This window comes from Sciurus carolinensis, chromosome 17, assembly GCF_902686445.1.
Source record: "Sciurus carolinensis chromosome 17, mSciCar1.2, whole genome shotgun sequence".
Taxonomy (NCBI): Eukaryota; Metazoa; Chordata; class Mammalia; order Rodentia; family Sciuridae; genus Sciurus; species Sciurus carolinensis.
The window spans coordinates 31,810,461-31,833,376 of NC_062229.1; the positions used below are offsets into that span (position 1 = coordinate 31,810,461).

Genomic DNA, 22,916 nt, shown 5'->3' on the forward strand with positions numbered 1-22,916 from the left:
AGGAAATGCAAAGTTAAGCATTAAATAAATTCCTGTACTCTGGAATTTCTCAGAGCCTTTGGCATGGACATTTAAGTAATGATGAATCTCATTGACATTTAACTTTCTAAATGTAACCCACCTATGAACTTCTAAGTTACAGCTTATGGAAAGACTATCTCATGAGACACAGGGTAAGGGCCTCTTCCCTGGGGTAAGGAACTGCCATATTAGTGTGCAGGCTTTTGCACCCTGACATGGGAAATGAATACCAAAATCCTGAAGGCCAGAGGTCCATTCTGGGGTCCTTAGAGAGCAAGTCTGCATGAGCCCTGGTCCCTGGGAACGTGGGATAATGAGCAACTTTGTCCACTACAGCCAATTTCCCCAGTGCCTCTTAGGTCATGAAATCGAAAAACATTTTTCTATTTTTTTTTTTTTTTTTTTTGATAAGTGGATCCAGGACTCCCATCTAGCTCTCTCAGTTAAATAACCAACCTTGCCTTGAGACCTGACTGGGACCATGCAACATCACAATCATACGAAGGAGAAACAATACAACTGAATCAAGTTTTTTGCAATTACTGAAAAAAGAAAGTCACTACCATCAGCACAGAGGCATCTGTGAACCAGGAAGTAAGCAATTTTGCCAGACAACAGAGAAACCTAGTGGTACATAGTTCCTCCCCAGAAGATGCCATTGATGCAGGGACAGCTTTCAATGCCCTTCCTTCCACCATGAAGAGGAATTCATGTGACTCAAAGATGTGAAATTATCAAAGTTCACATGCATGATTCCCTATCCTCTGACTCAGGGCCCTGGTTTATCTGATTCGACCTCTCTCCACAGCATCAGCCTAGGGGGAGGGAGGCACACTCTACAGAAATATCAGAAGTGGCTCCCAAGCCCTGCCCAGGAGGGTCCACAGAAGTGGCTCTCATGAACACACCTCAGTCTTGCCAATCAACTGGACAGCTCTCTAGAACCCTGATTTGCCTGACAGACTGGCTGCAGGGTCCCAGTAAAAGTGGTCTCAGGTTATTTGGGTCTCTCTAGAATTCAAAGCCCATTTCTCCAAGCCACAGAAGAGACAGCCAGACCCTACCATAGGTCCAGCCCTAGGGCTGTGAGCCCAAAGTTCACACCACTACTTAGTTTTCCCCATCAGACAAAAATGCAGATTCCTTACCCATATGGACCTCCCCATTCTGTGATTCCGATACCATGAAGCTAAAGAACAAGCATAATTCCCTTAGGGACCCTGATTCCCAAAGTGGGTCAGACAGCCGAAGACCCAGATGTCTGTTCTACACTCTGGACAGACTTTAGGGAAAGTCAGAACCACATATTGCCAGAACAGCCTTGGGTTCCACCAGTCTTGGTAATCCAATGTTCATTCTAAAACAACTGGGGAAATAAATGGGAATCTAAACATTTAAAAAAAAAAAAAAAGAAAGAAAGAAAGAAAGAAAAGCCCTAAAAGGTAGGTGGGACTCTGCCTGATTCCATTCCTGGAAGAGTCAGGAAGGTGGAGGACTTAAGTTGGATGGCACTGAAGGCTATTCTTCAAAGGGCACCATGATGGCAAGAGGAGTCTTAGGAACCATTACACACACGGTCAAGTTGAAAAAACAAAAAGAAAAAAAAGAAAAAAAAAAAAAAAACCTCATGAGAGGAGAATGGACAGTGTGAATGATATTCACACACTAATGATGCTTTCAAGGTCAACTCTGCGAAGTTGTAGGAATGAGACTGTGGAAGGATTCCTCCTGACTTTACGCCTTACCTGCCAGTCACCCAAGAGAATATTCAGGTCAAAGTCAGTTGGTGACCCCCTATGACACAGCAGCACACTCCCCGCCTCTGTCTGATCCCAGGTACGTCACAGACGTTTCTCACCTTTCCAATGCCTTCATCCTGTGGGGCGCCTCCTACCACATCGGTGGTAGACGGGTGAGAGAAGCGGCCAGCCGTCACTGCATAGCCTAAATGGGATGGATGGAAACCAAGGACAGGGTTGAATATGGTGGCAAGAGAAGAAAAATATGCACTGGAAAAAAAAATTCTCAAGCAAGTTTCATTATCTGAGCGGCTAGGGTCCAGTTATTCTTAGAACACAAAGGGAACCAGGGAACAATCAGCAGCTGTCAGTCTCCTCATGCTTAAATGGTGCATATCACCAAAAGCCATATTTGCAAGGACACAGATAGGAAAGAGCACCTAGTGTCCTCCCTGGGATGGGTATTGTGCTAAACCATCTTTTCTTTTTGAGATACGATTTTCATAAAGTGCACACATCTGAAATGTAGACCCTAAGGAGGATGCACATATATGCATAACCATGCAGCACCACCCTGATCAAGAAAGTGAACAAGAACCACATCCCTGGAAGGTTCCTTCATGCCCTGTGCCAGTCAATCTCCAGTCCCACAGGTCACCATTATTCTGACTTTTATTACTATAGATTAGATTTGCCTTTTCTAGAACTTCATTTAATGTAATACCTGTGACACTCCTCTATGCTATTGTCTGTAGTAGTGGGTTGTCCTTTTCAATGTCAAGTGATGTCCCACTGTATGAACATACCATATCTTTCTCTTGTTGCTGAGCATCATGGATTGTTTCCAACTTGCAAGTAAAGCTGCTCTGAGCATTTTTATAAGTCTTTGGGTGACATTTATTTCAATATAAAGACTATGAAGAATGCGTGATCATTTATTCCATTTTACAGATTTGCAGATAGACAAAACATGTCCCAAATCACAGCCTAAGTGTCTCCTGACTTTTGAAGGCCTTGCTGATGGCTGACAGCACTCTTCTGACCGGCAGAAATGCTAGACAGGTTGCTGGCCATGTCCCCCAGGTCTGGTCATCATCCTCGAACCCTAATGTGGATAAGTCATTTCAGTTTTGTGATGATTCATATCATCCAGGATCTCCATATCACGATTTTTATTCTCTGTGTGGCTGATTTCTCTCAAACGGATGGTTCTCATTGCCTGAGAGTATCATGAGTGACATCAACCCTCAACTGTTCCCTGCTAACCCTCGAAGCAGATAAGGGGCTCTGTTTCATACATGGGAACAAACCACAGACCCCAAGGTTCATAGCACCTTTCCGAGGCCCTAAAGCCACCATCCAAACTGGACTCTCTTCTGCCCTATCTTCATGCTCCAAGTCAGTGAGCAAGCATTCAGCTCCTGCCATACACCAGGCATTGTATATACCATCTCCCGGGAACATGAGACAAAAGTCCCACGTTTGAGGTGTGAGCAGCCTCGTGAGGGGTTTGGTACCAGTGGCAGGTGCTGTTCTAGCAGCACACACTGGGGAGGCAACTCAGCCTTTAAACTCTGCCTCAGAAACAACAGGGTTATTCCCAACTCTACTGCTTATGAGCCATGTGACCTTGGAAAATTACAATACTTCTTCGTACCTCCATCACTTCACCTAGGAAGTACAGATAATAATAGTGACCTCATAATTTCAGGAATTAGAAGAAATTATATACAAAGCCCAGCAGAGATGAAATGCTTAATAAATGATGGAGCTGAGGAGCTATGTGAGCACCATAGCAAATGCCCCAAGACTTATTAAAATACCCTTGGGTCTGTGCTGCTGTGTGGCACAGTAACAGAAGGGAAAAGGTGAGTCATCAATTCCCTGACCCCACCTAACAAAGATTCCAGTGACTCTGCCCAAAAGGTGGTGGGGCCTCCCCCATTAGTTATGTATACTGAGTGTGAAAGAACATCCTTTTGTCATTATGAGACCTTCCTAAATACAGCTCCAATTCCAGTACAGAACGGCAGCACACAAGGCCTAGGTCTGAGACCTGTGACTGTCCTCTCCATAAGCAAAGGCAGTCTATCTGCTTTTAAATGGGCAAGGTTTTGTCCCAGCATCTTCCTTGCCTAATGGCTGCTAAATTAAAGTTTGTCTATCTTCTTTCTAGAAGAGGAGGATTGAGAAAAATAAGAACATTTCTAAGCCTTCAATTAAACTTCAACCTGTAGTTGCATGAGAATTTCTGGTTATTATTTCTATTTGTGACCAGAAAGCAGAGACCTCATCCCAAGGGATATCCAAAGACTACTAGGATTCTATTGAACTCACTTTGCATATGACCATCTGAACTTGAGTGATTGCTAAAATAAGACAGTTGAGCCGCCAGAGAAGGCTCTTTAATTAAACCAGTTTTAATTCACTTCCCTCCACTGTCTTCTGCGTGAGCAACAAGATGTTCAGGTGTTCCAGCTAAAATTAATTAGAACAAGAGATGGAAAAGTAAAAGCCAACCAACTTTCCCTTTCACCAATAAAGCACCGGTGAGCTCAGTGGTAACTGCTCCAATTTCCCCTTCCTTACCTGGCCTCTCTCCCCCCCCCCTACTCACCCAGGTAGGTGTACCGCCTGTTCATGATGGCTTCATCATTCAGCTTCAAATAGGTGTTGTCCGTGAGGTTCAGCACTTTGACAGTCCCAGCCCAGTAAAATGACCCGGGGGCACCCATCACCACCAGTTCCTACCAGGAAAATCCAAATGTAAATGGAAAAGCTAAGGAAGGGATTAAGAGATGTAGTGAGACCACAGTCACACAAAGGAGAACTCAATTAAATTAAAAATACCGCACCAAGGATTTATTTCAGCATATCAAACAAAAAAAACAAACCCCACCAGATTTCCTGGCATTATGGAATCTATCAAGCAGGGATGATCAGGACTAAAGAGGTGAAGGTAACTGAGCAAGGGGACAGAATGAGTGACACACTGACAACTAACAGGGCTGCACATATTTCTTCAACTTCATACCAAGATTAAACACGGAAATGGTAAACGACAGGCGTGGTAATAAACTGAAGAGTTCCAGGGCAAGCACTCATGCAAAGACAGCAATCCTCACCCAGCCTGAACCCAGGCTCACCATTCAATGGTTCTGGCCTCCCAATGTATAGCAGAAGAAAATAGTGACCAAAGTCAACTCTGCAAAAACTGAATTAATATCCTGGGAAATTCCCTCCAGGACTTGCCCCAGCCGCTCTTCTCAAAAACAGTTATAAAGATGGGTTTTCTGGACACAATGGCCTATTGCAAATTCAGAAGAACAAAAACAAGAAACTAGAGAGGCCAACTAAGGGAAGTTCATAAACTAGAAAGAAAACAGACCACAGGCAGCAAGAGACAGTAGTCCTATTAAAAATAGGCTTCAGAACCAAAAGGTACAGCTTTCAGCATTTAAATTATGGAAAAATGGTCCCGCATCCACAAGCCTGTGCTACAAAACCATCCAATGACCAAAACTGATGATAATCCGAAATGCTCCAAAATAGCTCAGTTACCATGGGAAGTCAACAGGGATATCAGCATGATTTTACCCACAAGATGATGCATTATTAACTGTACTAAGTTAGAAACAACCTGAATGTCTAACAATAGGGCTTCTAAAGTATAGCACACACATTCAACAGAATTAAATGCAGTATAAACAATGCTATAGAAGACCTAATGGCATCGAGGGATGTTTACAAAGTGCTGTTAAAAAGAATATGCCAGGGCTGGGGTTGTGGCTCAGTGGTAGAGAGCTTGCCTAGCATGTGTGAGGCCCCGAGTTCCACCCTCAGCACCACATTAAAACAAATAAATAAAAATAAAGATAAAAATAAAAAAAAAATCAATAAAGGTATTGTATCTACCTACAACTAAATATACATATAAAAATATATATATGAAAATATATATGTGAATATATATATACATGTATATGAAAATATTTTTTCCATTTTAATTTTTTAAAAAGACTATACCAAACAATATATATACTGTTGATCATGTTTTATAAAGGAAAAAAATGAATGTGTGCACAAATTCACAAAGACCAGGTGGATAGGTCACAACACATTTTATTCCCCCCAGAGTGATGGAACTATGGATATCCCTTCTTTTGCTCTTTCAACCTCAAAGTTTCTTTCTTTTTTTTTTTTTTTTAATTCTAGAACAGACTTTTCCAAGAGCACAGGGCTCAGGTAAAATTCAACCTGTCAACTGTCCCAAACATACCGGCTCCTCTCCTGCTACTCCCTCAGACCGTGCGCTTGGGGTACTCTGCTCTTTGAATCTCCATCCCTGCAATGCCCTCATCTTTCCTCTGCCTGGGAGGCCCTGCTTCAGTCTGCAAAGCCCAGCTGAAGTGTGGGAGAGTCTTAGACAAAATGATGATGGGTAACAAGAGTGCAGGTGAAGGAGTCTACTCATAGAAGGTTCTAGAATCAGCAAAATAAGCCTGTGGTGAAAAGAGTCAGAACAATGCTAAAGAGGGGCAGTACCATCTGCAAAGACTCATGAGAACTTTCTACAGTGGTAGAAATGTTCCCATCTTGAGAAAGGGATGACGTGGGTGTACACATTTATCAGAATTCATCCAACTATTTAGATGGGTGTGAGTAATTGTATGTATTGAACATAAAAGACTTGAGAGTCAAAAATTCTAGAACAGTGTTTAAACACTGACCAGGAAATCATCTCACAAAAATGCAAAAATCACCAGTGAGATGACATTTTACATGTGTTCAAATAAAGCCCCCGAGGATTGAGGCTGTGCTGGGACAAGGGGAAGAAGGCAGCTCCTGTGTGCACTGGAGGTCTGCCATTCCTTCCACAACAGGGAATCCCTTTTTTAGTTATTTATATTTTCTATGAAGTATCTACACTGCCATAAGAAATAAAATTTGTCCAACAAAATCATTAATTTTTTTACTATATTAGGGATTGAAATCAGGGGTGCTTAACCACTGAGCCACATCCCCATTTTATTTAATTAACTTATTTACAGACAGGATCTCACTAAATTGCAAAGCCTGACTTTGAACTTTCCATCCTCCTGCCTCAGCCTCCCAAGTTGGATTACAGGTATGTGCCTTCACACAAAATCATTAATTTTTTAGTTTGACAATATTTACTGAGCATCTACTATTATGTATGTAAAGCTTGAGATACACACATCAAGTTCCTTTGCATGATGTTCTTAGGATCAGGCAACATGGAAAACAAGATAACTGCACAGGCTGACGAAGGCTGCCAGTTTCCGACAAGTCCCTGGAGGCGAGTACCTGCCACAGAAATACTGAGTTTCTGATAACTTATAAAGTCATCAGGGTGCAAACATACAATGGAGAAAAGATAGCCTGTTCAACAAATGGCGCTGGGAAAACTGGAAATCCATATGTAGTGAAATGAAATTAAACCTGTCTCTCACCCTTGCACAAAACTCAACTCAAAATGGATCAAGGACCTAGGAATTAGACCAGAGACCCTGCACCAAAGAGAAGAAAAAGTAGGCCTGAATCTTCATCATGTTGGCTTAGGACTAGACTTCCTTAACAAGACTCCCAGAGTGCAAGAAATCAAAGCAAGAATCAATAAATGGAATGGATTCAAACTAAAAAGTTTTTTCTCAGTAAAGGAAACAATCAATAATGTGAAGAGAGACCTATAAAGTGGGAGAAAATCCTTCAGATAGAGCACTAATCTCCAAAATTTATGAAGAACTAAAAAACTTTACACCAAAAATACAAAGAACCCAATCAATAAATGGGCCAAGGAACTGGACACTTTACAGAAGAAGATATATAGGTGATTAATAAATATATGAAAAAATGTTTAACATCTCTAGTAATTAGAGAAATGCAAATTAAAACAACTATGATTTCATCTTACTCTAATTAGAATGGCTATTATCAAGAACACAAACAATAATAGATGTTAGCGTGGATGTGGGGAAAAAGGCACACTCATACATTGCTAGTGGAGTTGCAAATTGGTGCAGTCATTCTGGAAAGCAGTATGGAGAATCCTCAGAAAACTTGGAATGGACCCACCTTTTGACCCAGTTATCCCACTCCTCAGTTTGTACCCAAAGGACTTAAAATCTGCATACTACAGTAACACAGTCACATTGATGTTTATAGCAGCTCAATTCCAACAGCTAGGTTGTGGAACCAACCTAGATGCCCTTCAACAGATGAATGGATAAAGAAACTGTGGTGTATATATACACAATGGAATATTATTCTGCCACAAAGAATAAAATTATGGCATTTGCAGGTAAATGGGTTGAATTGGAGAATATCATGCTAAGGGAAATAAGCCAAACCCAAAAAATACCAAAGGCCCAATGATTTCCCTGATAAGTGGATGAGGATACATAATGGGGGTGGGGGGGTAAGAGAAGAATGGAGGAACTTTAGATTACGTAGAGGGAAATGAGGTGGGGGAGGGGGCGGGGTATGAAAGATGGTGGAATGAGACAGACATCATTACCCTATGTACGTTTGATTACAAAATGGTGTGAATCTACTTTGTGTACAACCACAGAAATGAAAAGTTGGACCCCATTTGTGTACAATGAATCAAAATGCAGCCTGTAAAAATTTATAAATAAAAAACCTACAAAAGCCAGAAAATTGGGGAGAGCCCATGGGCAAGAGGGTGAGGCTTTGAACTAGGCGTTCTGTCAGATCTGGGAAGAACCGTGACAATGACTAGGGTGAGGGCCCAGGTGGAAGGAAAGTCCCTCACTGGACTCTGGTCTGAATGGCTCGCTTTTCAGCACTCAGGAAGGTGCGGACCTGGCTGTCAACGGACACTTCATTTAAGGTTCGGGGATCCACACCCCCTCAAAAGGGGGCTGCCGCACTGAGATAACCGGGAGGTATCTCTCTGCTTTCTGCACTCAGGACCTGAGCCTGGGGACACAGGGTGGGACTCGTGTTAGCTCACTCCTTCTCCTTGCACGTGCCTGTTTGGGGTAAGGGACTCTGCTGCTTCTAGAAGGCTAGGAGAGAGAAACCATCGGTTCATCAGAGGACACAGGCTTTTTTCCTGGCCTCCAGTTTGGAAAGGAATTTGTCATCAGTGCCCCCAAACAAAAGGCGCCGAAGAATGTCATGAGTGATGTCCTGCACACCAGCTGTATACACAGCGAGGAGCGTTCTCCTCCCGCAGCTTTCACAAGCCAGAGCTCCGAGCATCGGCAGGGGCCTGTAAAGGCTCTTCGGGACACTGGGCAGTGGACATGCTGCTTTCTGACTTTTACACAGGATAAAAGAGATGAATGTCTGTGTGCCCTCTCAAATGTTACAGAGAAGATTAGAAAAGTAATCCCATTCCTTAAAAACCTTTGGAACGAATCCTTGTTATTTTGTTTTCTTACCCTGTCTTCTTAAGGCTCACACCGTCTTTCCCTTCAATTCACACTGGATCAACTGGGACCAAGCCCGTGACCCTCGGGGCTGGACGGGGCTGGACTGGGCTGGAGGGCAGAGCGTCTTCTGAAAAATCCCTTGTATTTGGCTACTTCTGTTCACTTTCGATGTTTCAGTGGCGTTCACAAGTGTCAGGAAACTGATCAAAGCTTCCCTCCCCAGCCCCCAAGGAACAGCCAATACAAATATCACACCCCAGAAATCAAGCTTCCCCTCAAGCAAAGGCACCACTGCCTAATCACATGGGTAGAATCACAAACAGCCTGGGCCTGGGAGTGTTTTAGTAGCAGAATCTCCAGAGGCACTGGGGCCCCTGGGTGTGTCTGAAAGAAGCCACAGGCTTTTCTCTACCCACTGCCCAGGGGTGACCCCAGGAAGGCAGAAGAACGCCCAGATCTACCACTGAAGCCTGTGCTCAGGGAACTTCCACCAGGGGTCTACACTGGTGGGATGGGCCCGAGTCTTCCACTGCTGCTTAGGAGTAACTGTCACCTCTGTTACTATGGTCTAAGAAAGCAAAGACCCTGGGAAACTCTCATCCTCAGAGACGGGCTACAACTCATGTGGTATCCATAACTCAGAGCTTTGATAACCTCAGGGTCACTGACCCGCAGGTCAAGCAGGCACCTTGGGCCGGATCATTTGGGGCCAAAGCGGCTACATTCAGGATGGTAGGGAACCCATCTGCCTTGAGAAGCAGCCATGTGCCCCAAGAGGGGACAGATCAGCTCACAGCAAAGGCAAGTGACGAGGTCAACCGAAGGGCAGAGGAGGGAACAGTGCCTGCTTGACCCCTTCAACCACATTTCCTGCTCAGCCACAAACAGCTGAGGTTTCAGACATGAGGGAGGCAGCGAGTTCAAAGACCTCCTGTTTAAGAAGGCCAAAAGTCTGGGAACCAGAGTGAAGGTCAGAGCCCCACTGAGCCAGAGACAGCAGGCCGGGGTCAAAGGACTGAGCAGCAGCAGTGGGGGCCGCCCACTCCTCTCCTGCCGCTCTGTACACTGTGTCCCCACTTCTAAGCCCAGCCAGCACGTACCAAGTCGCTGTGGCTCCCTTGGGCTCTCAATCCCAGAGCCTGGGGTTTCAATCAGTCCCCTCATTCCTCTGGTCATCCCAGGCTTGCTCAGCCACCTGGGCTTCCCTTCCACACCCAATGGCCTTCCCGCTCCTCCTACCAAGCCCTTCTTCTGCCCAGTCCCATGCCCTGCCTTTCCTGACTTGCCAGCTGCTGGGGCCACTGTGATGTGACACCTCCCTCCTTCCCTCCCACATCTTGGTGGGTTCTGCTCTCTGCGATGGATCAGTCCTCCCCACACCACCCAAGGTGAAGCACCTCCCCGCAGTCCCATTCTCTCAGCACACGCATCCCCTCAGAGACCAGTAAGGGCCAAACCTAACTTTCCAGCACCGACTGGAATCCAGTCCCCATGTCCAAGGCATCTTATAGGAGCAGTGAGGAGTGTGTGCCAGCAACTCACACTTGTGCCTGAACCAGGGGTCTTCCTCGGGGGTTCTTTCCACAAGAGGCATGGCCCCTCTCCAGAAACCCAGCTCAATACCTCCTTCCTCTGCCCCACAGGGCTCTGGCCACCTAGCCCACAGACTCGTCCTTAGTATTCTCTGACGACCCCATCATTTTTATTCCAAAAGCATCACCCTACCCTGCCCTGTTGCCTCATGCCTAGAACACATCATGGCCGCCTCCTCTTTGGCCTCCCTCAGGACCATCATGGTCAAAGTCCTGGGCATACCTGGCCCAAATAGCCATTCTTCCAGCACTGCCATCCGCCATATTGTCACCCACCTCTGAAGGTACAGTGGTGCCCACTGCCTGTCGGATGGAGCCATCCTGGACTAGACCTGCTGGAAGAATAATGGCCATGGTACTGACCCGGCCGACATGCCGAGAAGGAAAAGAGTAAAGTCAGCACACGGCATTTCCAATCAACGGAGAAAGGAAAAATGGTTCCACAGACCAGCGTCAAAACAAGCGTACGTATTAAGGAACATACAGTTTCTATGATGTAAGAAATACAGTAATTTCAGAAGGATTAGAGATACACATCTCTTAAAACCCTGTGAAAGTACTAGAAGAAAATCAAGGTGAATAATCTCATAGGATTACAGGAGATATCCTTCCTAAACAGGGCTCCAAAATGAAGAAAAGCATATTTGACCAAATATGAATACATAATACTAGTACCACAGAGACACTCAGAGCACATTTAAAAGACTGATAATTTTTTTGCAATATTTAAGCAAGAGATTAGCATTGAAAATATGTACCAAGTCTCTACATGATTTGTAGAAAAAAACAAAACCAGGATACTGAAATATAAACAAGCAATTTCCAGAAAAATACAAGTGGCCAATATTTGAGAAAGATAAGGAATTACATTAAAATGAGATTTTTTTTCTCCCCCCACCCCACAGTGCTGGGGATTGAACCCAGGGCCTTGTGCTTGACAGGCAAGCACTCTACGCACCAAGCTATATCCCTAAACCCAGATTTCTTTTTCCATTGACAAAAATTTCAAAGTTGCTGAGAGAATGATGGCATAGATGTAACAGAAGTGGGAAAAGTGTCAATTAGTAAACATTTTTGGAATGCAATTTTCCCAAATGTATCAAAATGTATCAAAATTTGAGTACCGCTAGACCCTCCTACACTTCTATACATGTGACCCTGCACAAAAAGCCAGGCACCCATCTCCAACACACTGCCAGTGACAGGGTGGCATGTTCGTATAGCAGTTCAGTCACTGCAGCTGGAGGCATAGGCTAGGGAGGCCAGGGAACAGTTGAGGCTGGACAGGCAGGAGGACCTGGGAGGCCGGACAAGGGGAGGCATCTGGATTTTATTGTAAGTGGATGGGAAGATACTGTACGGTTCTGAGCAAGAGGCCATGATGCTTTTCTTGAACTCATCTGTCAGGAGGAAAGGGTGGAAGCAGGACAACAGGAAGGCTCGGCAGTGGGTGAGGGGCAAGACAATTGTAGCCGAGATTTGTGGGGTGCCAGAGGATGTGGAGAGAAACGTGTGGCTGCATGATAAGTTTTGAGGGCAAGGGAAGCGGGATGTGCTGGTTGCTGATAGCACAGTGAGATGCAAAGTTTTAAGTTTTCGGCTTCATCAGCAAGGACAATTAGTGACGCCATTCACAAGGCCCAGCGCGAAATTCCCTGGAGCAGTCGCAGAAACAAGGCCTGCAGGAATGGACGCAGTGGGAATTGCTGGGGGTCGGGAAGGAAGGGCCTTACATTTATCGGTTTGAGTAAAGGATGATAAAATTTGGAGGGCTACCTTTCATTTTTGCCATTTATACACTAACATTGCCAACTGTCTATTTCCTCTGGATTTAAATAGCCATTTCTGAGATCAAGGTGGCCAGTTTCACTCCCATCAGAGAAGGGAAGCTCTTCAGAAAGCTTTGGAAACCTGATGACACTGTCAGTCATTCCTCCTCCCCACCCCAGATGTCACGTGCCCCCTTTCAGCTCTCTGCTTTCCTGGAGGAATGGAGGGAGAGGGTGGTGGCTTCAGGGTCAAGCCGGTAGGCCAAGATGTGAAGTATGGGTTTTAATCTTCCATGTCAAGAGAAGCCACAGAATCCCAATTAGAGATTTGACTTTGAAGGATCCTTAGGTTGGAGCACAGAAGACACAGGGTAAGGGTCAAGAATGGGACAGCCCAGGGCAGAGAAAATGCTCTCGAATTAGATGACAGTGACAGCTGTGTGACACAGCAAATGCACTAAATGTCACTGATTCCCACCCTTTAACGTGGTTAAAGTCAGGTGTGTTTTGCATAGATTTGACAACTCTAATAAAACAGACTGGGGAAATCAACTCAGGGTTGTAATACAAAGCTGCTCCCCCGCCCTTTCCATGGCAGCCATTTCCCCGTCTCCCAACTACTTGTCAGTCTCTGAACATGCTAGCTAGCTATTAGTTGGTTCATCAGTCAACTTGCAAGTGTCCTTCTCCATTATTGGTCCCCTGTTAGCCCGGCCGAATTCAACTGTTTACTATAGCTTCCCCGCCATCTTTCCTCATGCTTTCTCTCTCCTCCTCGCTTTTCCACTCTCTCTAGTGCGCGCCCTTTCTCTTTCCCTTTCTTTTCCTCTCATTTTCTCTCTTACCCTGCAGGGAGATACTTTGTTTGCTCAATAAACTCCCTTATGTGATTTCCCATGTCCAGCGTGGTTTTCAGTGGGTTTCTTACAAGGGCCAGTGTATCTCCAGGTGGGGGTGGTGGCTTTTCCAGACATGTGTGTAGATCACAGTGGCGATACAGAAAAGCTGTCATTTGGGATACATTTTGGAGGTTCAAAGAGTAAGCTCTCAGAAGACAGAAGTACTTTTTATCTCTGGCGTGAAGGAACTCATGGACAACTTTCAGAGCTCAGCATGGAACCTGGTTCATGGCAGGCAGACCTCAAAACATCCGAGAAACGAGGAGCAGAAGCAAAGAGTACACTTTTAGGAGATGAAAACGAAATAAGAAAACAGTGCCTACAAAACTCAGAGCATCCAAGACCTAGCATCAGACCAGAAACCCTGCACCTACGAGAAGAAAAAGTAGGCCCAACACTCCAAGATGGCGGCCTGGGAACAAAATTCCTCAATGAGACTCCTAAAGCTCAAGTAGTAAAATCAGGAATCAATAAATGCAGGCTGGGGTTGTGGCTCAGTGGTAGCGCACTTACCTAGCATGTGTGAGGTACTGGGTTTGATTCTCAGCACTGCCTATAAATCAATGAACAAAATAAAGGCCCCTCAATATCTAAAAAATATTTTTTAAAATGAACCAATAAATGGGATGGTATCAAACTGAAAAGCTTCTCAACAGCAAAGGAAACAATCGAGAATGTGTATTGGGAGAAACTCTTCACCACCAGTACTTCAGATAAGGTATTTATTTCCAGGATACGCAAAGAGCTCAAAAAAAAAAAAAAAAAAAAAAAAAAAATAGCCCAATCAATAAATGGGCAAAAGAACTGAACAGGTACTTATGGAAAAAATATGGTCAAAAAAATATATGAAAAATGTTCAACATCTTTAGTAATTAGAGAAATGTAAATTAAAACTACACTGAGATTCCAATTCACTCCAGTCAGAATGGCAGTTATAAAGAATACAAGTAACAGTAAACGTTGGCAAGGATGTGGGGAGAAAGATACACTCATACATTGTTGGTGGGACTGTAAATGGTGCAATCACTATGGAAAGCAGTATGGAGATTCCTTAGAAAACTTGGAATGAAACCACCATTTGACCCAGTTATCCCACTCCTCTGTCTACAGCCAAAAGACTTAGAAACAGCATATTACAGTGACACAGCTCTATTCATGTTCAGAGCAGCTCAACTCATAATAGCCAGGCTATGGAAACAACCTAGGTGTCCTTCAACAGATGAATAAAGAAAATGTGATATATATACACAATGGAATATTACTCATTCATAAAGAAGAATGAAATTATGGCATTTGCCAGTGAATGGATGGAACTGGAGAATATCATACTAAGTGAAATAAGCCAATCCCAAAAAACCAAAGGCCTAATAGTATGATTTGTGGATGCTAACCCAAAACAAGGAAGGTTGGGGAGGAGAATGATAGAAATAGACTGGACTTGGGGCTGGGGAGATAGCTCAGACGGTAGAGTGCTTGCCTTGTAAGCACAAGGCCCTGGGTTCGATCCCCAGCACCCAAAAAAAAAAGAAACAGACTGGACTAGACAAAGGGTAATGAAGGCAAGGGAATAGGAAAGACAAATAATTGGTGATAAATTTCCTAGCCTTGTATTTATATACATGAATAGGGTAACTCCATATGTTGTACAACCACGAGAGTGGAACCCAATAGAATAAGTTACAGTTTATGCATGTATATTCTGCCAAAATACATTCCACTGTCGAGCGTAACTAAAAATATTTTTTAAAAAAGGAAACAGTGTCTAAAAATGTGGGCTAGACATCATGCTGCTACTGACGAGGCACAGTCAAGGATCCCTGAGAGTTTGAGAAAAGGTCTAGCAATACGTGTGAAGTCGAGTCCACCAAAAGGGACGCTGTGAAGTGACATGTGGATACTTGATACAACTTCACAATTGCCAGCACCGAGGCACCAACTGTCCGAACGCTGTCTCACTCAGGGACACTTAACCACAGAGTCACATCCCCAGTCCCATTTCGTATTTTATTTAGAGACAAGGTCTGAGTTGCTTAGCTCCTTGCTTTTGCTGAGGCTGGCTTTGAACTCACGATCCTCCTGCCTCAGCCTCCCAAGCCACTGGGGTTACAGGCACACGCCACCTGCCTGGCCTTCTCATTCCCTTTAATCATGTCCTTCCACAGGTCTCAGCATGAAGCCGACATGTTTGGAAATCTGAGTGAGCCTCTGCCCAACAAGTGCCCTGGACCAGGTTTAAATAATCCTCCCCGATGTGAGAACCAGAATCGTCTCACTCCCAGCTCGAGTGTCTGGGACATCAACTACCGCCCCCCCAGAGGCCACCAAAATCACCAAAAGCCAGGAAAAGAGGTGTGCCCAGGCAGAAACACCCACCTCAGTGAAGAAGCCTGCTATCCCGGCCTGGCAGGAGCCGTGTTCCTCTCCATACTTCTTCTTATACTCTGAGGGGAGAAGGAAAGAGAAGCAGAGCACAGACGTGTCAGTAAGTGCCAGCTGTGCCTGGGGCCGGCAGGGTGAGCCGGCCACCGCCCCCAGCGCTGCCGTGACCTGGGCCAGGGATGCCGACCAGGCCGGGGCATGGAGGCCAGCCTCAGGAATGCACCAGACCTCAAAAATCCAGGCTCTGGTGCCATCAGGTAGCAAGGCTGCCAAGTGCCCCAGAGGACTTCTCCGCTCATGTGGGGAAAGAGCAGCAGCGGCAGCCACGGTCATTAAGTGGGAGGCTGGTGACGATTATTTCAATTACTTCAGAAAGGATCAAGATCCCTCATGGGCCCAAACATGACCCAGAGATGGAATCATGTGGCCATCCCAGTGTGGCGTCCCCTGGAAGGAGACCAATCCTTCCCCAAAGACGCTCCGTACAGCTGGAGGCAGGATGCTTCCCACCCACCAACCAGAAACAAGTCATCGGCCCATGGGATGGGGAAGAGGGATCTCCTGGGACCGGTCCCAGCACATGGCCCCACTGTCACCCATGGGGTGACAGGTATGTGTATTCCTTTGTGGAAGCAAGAGGGGCAAGCTAATGGAGGATTTCTTCTGTCCCAACACTCCTACCCAACAAAAGGGGACACTCCATTGTTCTTTTTTTTTTTTTTTTTTTTTTTTGGGTGCTGGGGATCGAACCCAGGGCCTTGTGCTTACAAGGCAAGCACTCTACCGACTGAACTATCTCCCTAGCCCCCAACAAAGAAACTTTTGACAAGCGTTGAGTAATGCCAGACTTTGTGGTATGGTATTGCCCCCACTAGCATTATTTCCTTGATCCCCCATCCCTGGGAATCCATCTCCCTATTTGTTAATAGGTAACACTGAGGCTCAGAGAGGTTAAATGAATTGTCCAGGGTCACACAGCTCGTGAACTCAACTCTTTCATTTCCATGACCTAGCAAAGATGTTGCCGAGTAATTTCACAAAAATCAAAAGAAGTGACTGGCTGTTTGAAGTCATATCAGGGGTATAGACAGGAGGGAGGTTCAGAGTGACTCAAATTAATCACATGTGACACTAACATTGCTGGATTCCCTCAGGCTGGGGCTACCCAGCAAATAACCCAGTGACCTTCCTGGGGTCTTGGCAAACCTCTAGTACCATTAAAAGCAAAGTAATTATTTTTGAAACACAAAATAAATAATCCAACAGAACAATGAAGCTGTGATTGCAACACAGTGCCACTTCCTGCAGCTCAAAGTGTCTCCTCCAGGCGAAGCGGGGAAAGAGCCCTGGGGAAATAGGCCGAGTAATTCAGTTTCTAACAACACTCACCGCAGAGCCTAGTAACATTTTCCAGTAAGTGGCCATTAACCGACTGCTGAGTTACACCAGAAGGTCAATGAGGGATTCTTCTTCTATGACAGGGTGCGATCAGCTCCTCCAACCTTGTCCTGCAGCTCTAAGGAAAATTCTCAGTCCTGCCAGAAAGCAGCCCACCAAGCAATGGAATCTGCTTGTCCCAGCAAAATCTTGCACCAAGATGCAGGGGGAGAGGGGCTTGCCAAGAGTTAAACCCTGCATCGAGTGGCATGAGGACTAGAGAGATCGGTATGTCCCATGCTAGGCAAATGACACACATTAAACCTGGAAGGCAGGGCCAAAGCTTATCAGTGCTACTGACTCCAGGGGTAAACCTCCAATTGTAACTCCTACAAAATGAAACAAAAAAAAAAAATCAAGACCCCAAGAGCCGAATGAAGCTACCTTGCCTGACACACCAGTTGAGCCTCATAGATGTGGCATGAATAGAAATTACGGGGTGTTGTGGTTTGGATGTAAGGTGTCCCTCCAAAGCTCATGCATCCATATTCAGAGGTGTAAGGATCAAATCGGGATGCTGTAGTAACCCAAGTCGTCCATCCTCCTCTGAATGGACTAACTGGGTGGTGACTGGAGGACGTGGCTGGAGGAGGGGTCATCCTCTCTCCAGCCCCTTCCAGCCACACCCCCTGCTTCCCCGCCACCGGGAGCAGAGCAACTTCCTTGTCCTCTGGAGTGATGGTCCTCCTCCGAGCAATGGACTTGGGTGACTATGGACTAGACTTCTGAAACCATGAGCCTAAATAAACTTTTCCAAATTGTTCTTGGATATTTTTGTCGCAGCAACGAAAAGCTGACTAACGCATGGAAATCTCACATCTTTTACAGCAAACAGTCTTGAGGTCTCTGTGACAGGAACTGCAAAAACATTCCAACACCTTTCCTCAACCTTCATCCTGGAACAGGACCTGGGGTTTCTGAGGCAGTCACAGTCTTATTGGAAGCTGAGTGTCCACTCCTGACCCAGGATAGACGCCTGCAAAGGGAATCCTTACCAGCACGCCTCCAATTTAGATGTGGACTTGAGTATCCCAGGGGGTCCTGAAACCTGTCTTCCCCAGACACCGTGGGACAACATCACATAAGGTTATGACATTTTCATATCCTAAAAATCTTGATTAGAACAAAAATGACTCGATTCCTCTTGTCTAGACCTGAGATAGCAAGACAGACTATAACTATAGAGCTAGGGAATGGGCATTGATACAGAAACAGGGGACTGCCCCACACAGCAACCCCAAGAAGCACGTCACACACCCTGACTCTACCGAGAAGTTCAGAAATACAGGGTGGAGGGACCCAGGAGTGGGTGGGTGACCTCCCATCTCCTGTCCCCAGGAAGAACTTTGCCTACACCAACACAAAGGCCATGGAACTAGCAGAGGGCTGCTCCTGGGCATGTCCACTCAGCCTCCACATGTCCCCAAAGCGATGGCCCAGCAGAGAGGGCTGCAAAACGCCAGCTCCCCTCCCCATCAACAACATACTAATCCACCTCAAAGAAACAGAGGAGAACCAGGCTACCAGGCTGGGCATGGTGGCAGCATCTCCTGATGCTGTGACGAACCTGTTCAACTGGGGGAACCTGAACTTGGTAAGCAAAAAAAAATGAGCCTGAGAAATATCTTGGAGGAACGGGGCATAGATGGGAGAATTCTCTACCAGGGGTGGGTTTGAATTACTTGGCCTGCGTCACACGCTTCAATTCATTAGGTCGTATAGCTCCTCCATTCCAAAAATGGTAGTGTTTTCCTTGGGTTAGATGCTGGTTTTATTAAACCCTGCTTAAACAGAAGGCAATTCAGAAAGGAAAAAAAAAAAATTACTGATTCCCAAATGTTCAGAATCCACAACTCAATGCATGGAGTCAACGCTCATGAATTTTAATTCACTCAAGAAGGCCAGTGACTGGGTGCGGTCACTTCTGCACCCTTCCTAAAACTCTGGGATATGTCAATCCCCCGGAAAGATCGACATATGCACAGCATAACATTTTTGAAAAATCTCTTCCTATTACGTATTTGAGAAAGTCTCATCTTTCAAAGTCAGTCTTTTTAATACGGTGATTTTAAAATAATTTCTCTGTAGTTCCTTAGCTGAGCTATGAAATAAAATACCAGGGGAAAAAATAGCTCTCCAGTCTTAAATTATTTCTGAATTTCACCAAGGAGAGGTAAACCTAAATAACTGATAATTAAACAGCATTCAAACAGACACATCTCTAACAATGAAAAGGGCATTTAAACATGCGTGCACACACAAAATGAAGATAAAAGTACCCATTATGAAGGACTGCTGTAAAAATGGGGGGGGGTGAATTATCTCAATAACTAGGTTAGAGAGGAAGGGAGAAGAATTTATCAAAATAGTTCATGATTAAACAATGTGAGCACTAAAAAGTAAATTGCACAAAACCAGAAACTGACAATTAAGAGAAAAAAGTTTTAAAGGGGAAAGGATCTTTGGAGAACATCTAATAATTCTAACCTTACCCACTTGTTTTACGTCAGTATGCAATTGCTCAGACTGAGCAAGTGGTTTATTTAAAGCTACGCAGTTAATTGACCTCAGCACGGAGCAGCAGGGGCTGCCTAGCCACGTTGCTCCTTTTTAAAAAAAAAAAAAAAAGTCATCCATCAACAGATGAAATAACAAAGTATGGTGTACACCTATGTTATTCTATCTTTGAAAGGAAGGAAATTCTGATACGTGCTACAACAGACAGCATGAGAAGTAAAATAAGCCAGTCACAGAAGGGTATGCACTGTGCGTGTGATAGTTTGGATGTGAGGTATCCCCCAAATGCTCATGTGTGAGACAGTGCAAGAAGGTTCAGAGAAATGATTGGGTTATGACAGCCTTAACCCAATCAGTGAAATTAATCTCCTGATGGGAATTAACTCAGTGGTAACTGAAGGCAGGTGGGGTGTGGCTGGAGAAGGTGGGTCACTGGGGGTGTACCTTTGGGGTGTAGATTTTGTACCTATCAAATGGAGATCGATCTCTCTCTGCTTCCTGATCATGTGAGCCCTCTGCCACACTCTTCCACCATGATGTCCTGACTCACCTGGAGCCGGCCTTCTGCAGACTGAGACCTCTGAAACTATGAGCCCTTGAATAAACTTTTCCTCTTCTACAGTTGTTCTGGTTGGATCTTGCAGTCACAGCAGCAAAAAAACTGACTGAAACAGTGGGACTCCACTTACATGAGGTTCCCAGAGCAGACAGGCAGAAAGGAGAATGGCGGTTGCTAGGGGCTGGAGGGTGGGGGATGAGGGGGTGTGTGGCATGGTTATAGACCATCATTCAGGAGGGGGAAAGTTCTGGAAATGAATGGCAGGGAAAGTTCAATATGGCTGTACTTAATGTCACAGAAGTATATGCTTTAAGATGGTTACAATGGCAAGTTTTATACATCTTTTTTAACAATAAAAAAATTACAAAAAAATTTTTTTTGTAATTATTAAATAGTTTCTTGCATTCAGAATCTAGCAACCCATTTTGTTAATTCCCTACTTCAGAACAAGCAACAAGCTACCTTACAGGCACATGATGGGGTATTTTCAACTTACTATAGGCTATGTCACATTTCTTCCTTCATAGAAAGGGGCCTGAACATGATTCAGTCACATTTCAATGAGAACCCCAGCTTGGAACCAAGTAGAATTCAGTTGTGTAACAGAAGCTAAAGACTCGTGAAATAACTGGTACTAAAACATGGACAGTCAAACTGCTGTTCAGACATTAAAAACAAACGTTTGGGGTAAGGAGAGGCCCAGAACATAGAGCAAGCTGATCAGCTCTAGCCACATTTCACCAGGCTAAGGGCAACACCTGCCCTACCCTCCACCCTATACCCAGAGGACTTGTCTATGGATTGTTTAAAATAGAAAAACTAAAACATGGCTTAAGCCCGCCATGGTGGCACACAACTGTAATCCCAGGTGCTTGGGAGGCTGAGGCAAGAGGATCGCAAGTTCAAAGCCAGTCTCAGCAAAAGTGAGGCACTAAGCAACTCAACGAGACCCTGTCTCCAGATAAAATACAAAATAGGACTGGGGATGTGACTCAGTGGTCAAGTGCCCCCAAGTTCAATCCCCAGTACCCCATCCCCTCCCCCCCCAAAAAAAACATGGTTTAAGTAGTGTAACCTCCTAAATACTTAAGACTGTGACAAAAATGAATTTTTCTCTATAATGGGTCATAGCACCTAGTTAGTAAACACAAAGAAAACCAACATCCTGCCAAGTGTGATGGCACATGACTGTAATCCCAGGAACTCAGAAAGCTGAGGCAGGAGAATCCCAAGTTCAAGGTCAACCTGGGCAACTTATTAAGACTGTCTCAAAATTAAAAAATAATAAAATAAAAAGGGCTGGAGATGTAGCTCAGTGGTAGAATGTCCCTGGGTTCAAATCCATCCCCAGGGCTGAAAAATGAAAGAAAAAACAATCTCTCAACAGAACACGTAACAGATTCCTACTCTGGACTTACAAGGTTCCCCAACACCTCCTCTATGTAATAAGCCTGTGACTGTCACTCATCTCCCTGACCCTCTCATCTGTACAATAAGAATACCCCAAAATGATGTGATTTCACAGTAAGATGCCAAGTAACCAGCCCAACACCTGGCTGTTGCCTGATACCCGTCAGGTGAATCTGAATCGCTAGTTTCTCAAAGAACACACTCCAAGACACCCATCACTACACAGACCGGTTTAGGAGACTCTTAAAATGTGGACATCTGCAGGGGCAAATACTAGAAGATGCAGTTTAAGCAATTAATTTCACACAATGCATGGAAACACATTTGAAATACAGAACGCATTTTTGCCTATTTTTATCAGAAGTCCTTGGCGCCAAAGGGAAAGCTTGATGGGGCTCCTACGCCACTACCAAAGACCCCTGGGCCCTCTTTCCAGCCCTGACCATCTTTGGGCCACTTTGGCTTTCCCCCTCAGGTCTTTCTCCTTAACTGGTCATAATGCAAAACAGGATTCTTTTTTTTTTAATTTGCTATATTTATTTGAGATAATGTTTATGAAAGCTCTTGGGAAATCATAAAATCCTATGTAAATGTAGAGGTCTTTATTTAATAAAAATTTATGGGGCTCGTTTCTGGATTTTTAAATGGATCAACTCAGCCTTTGATGGTTCTCTCCAAAACAAAATAAAAACACAGCAAAACCTCAAATGCTTTTCATTTGTAAATGGATCATGATTGATTTTTACCCCCTGTGGAGTCACAGCCGTTCACATAACAGGGAAGAAAAAAAGCTGCACATTTGAATGAACAATCTATTTCCTTCGTGAGAAAAGCAAAGATGTCTCAGGAATAAAAAGCCAGCCATTCTCTGACAATAAAGATCACGGCAAAAAGATCTCTGGATTCAATGGGGCAATTTTTAAGGTATGAAACTTGATAAATTCCACCCCAGCAATTTCAGATTTGAGAACTTTTAAACATGGCATGAGTTAAACCTTAGATCATGCATAAAAAGAGGGGAAGAGAGCTTACCAAAGAAATAAATTGAGCAAATATTATCAGTCATTTAAGAAATTATAATCTTTTCAAGGGCTCTCTTAAAATGATTTTAACGATACCCATTAAATGGGGTATCATGCACTATCCATTCACTAAAGTAGGCCTGTTGGACAT

General features: G+C 44.5%; 1 protein-coding gene across 1 annotated transcript in view; it reads right to left on the reverse strand.

Annotated features, from left to right (window-relative positions):
* The window catches only part of Itga9 (integrin subunit alpha 9), a 322,636-nt gene that overhangs the window by 266,278 nt on the left and 33,442 nt on the right, over positions 1 to 22,916 (reverse strand). Inside the window, exons 5-7 of the mRNA XM_047531489.1 lie at positions 15,815 to 15,882; positions 4,378 to 4,507; positions 1,880 to 1,965 (exon numbers count right to left, since the gene is read on the reverse strand). Coding sequence (XP_047387445.1) covers positions 1,880 to 1,965; positions 4,378 to 4,507; positions 15,815 to 15,882 — 284 coding nt within the window. The remainder of the gene's footprint in view (positions 1 to 1,879; positions 1,966 to 4,377; positions 4,508 to 15,814; positions 15,883 to 22,916) is intronic.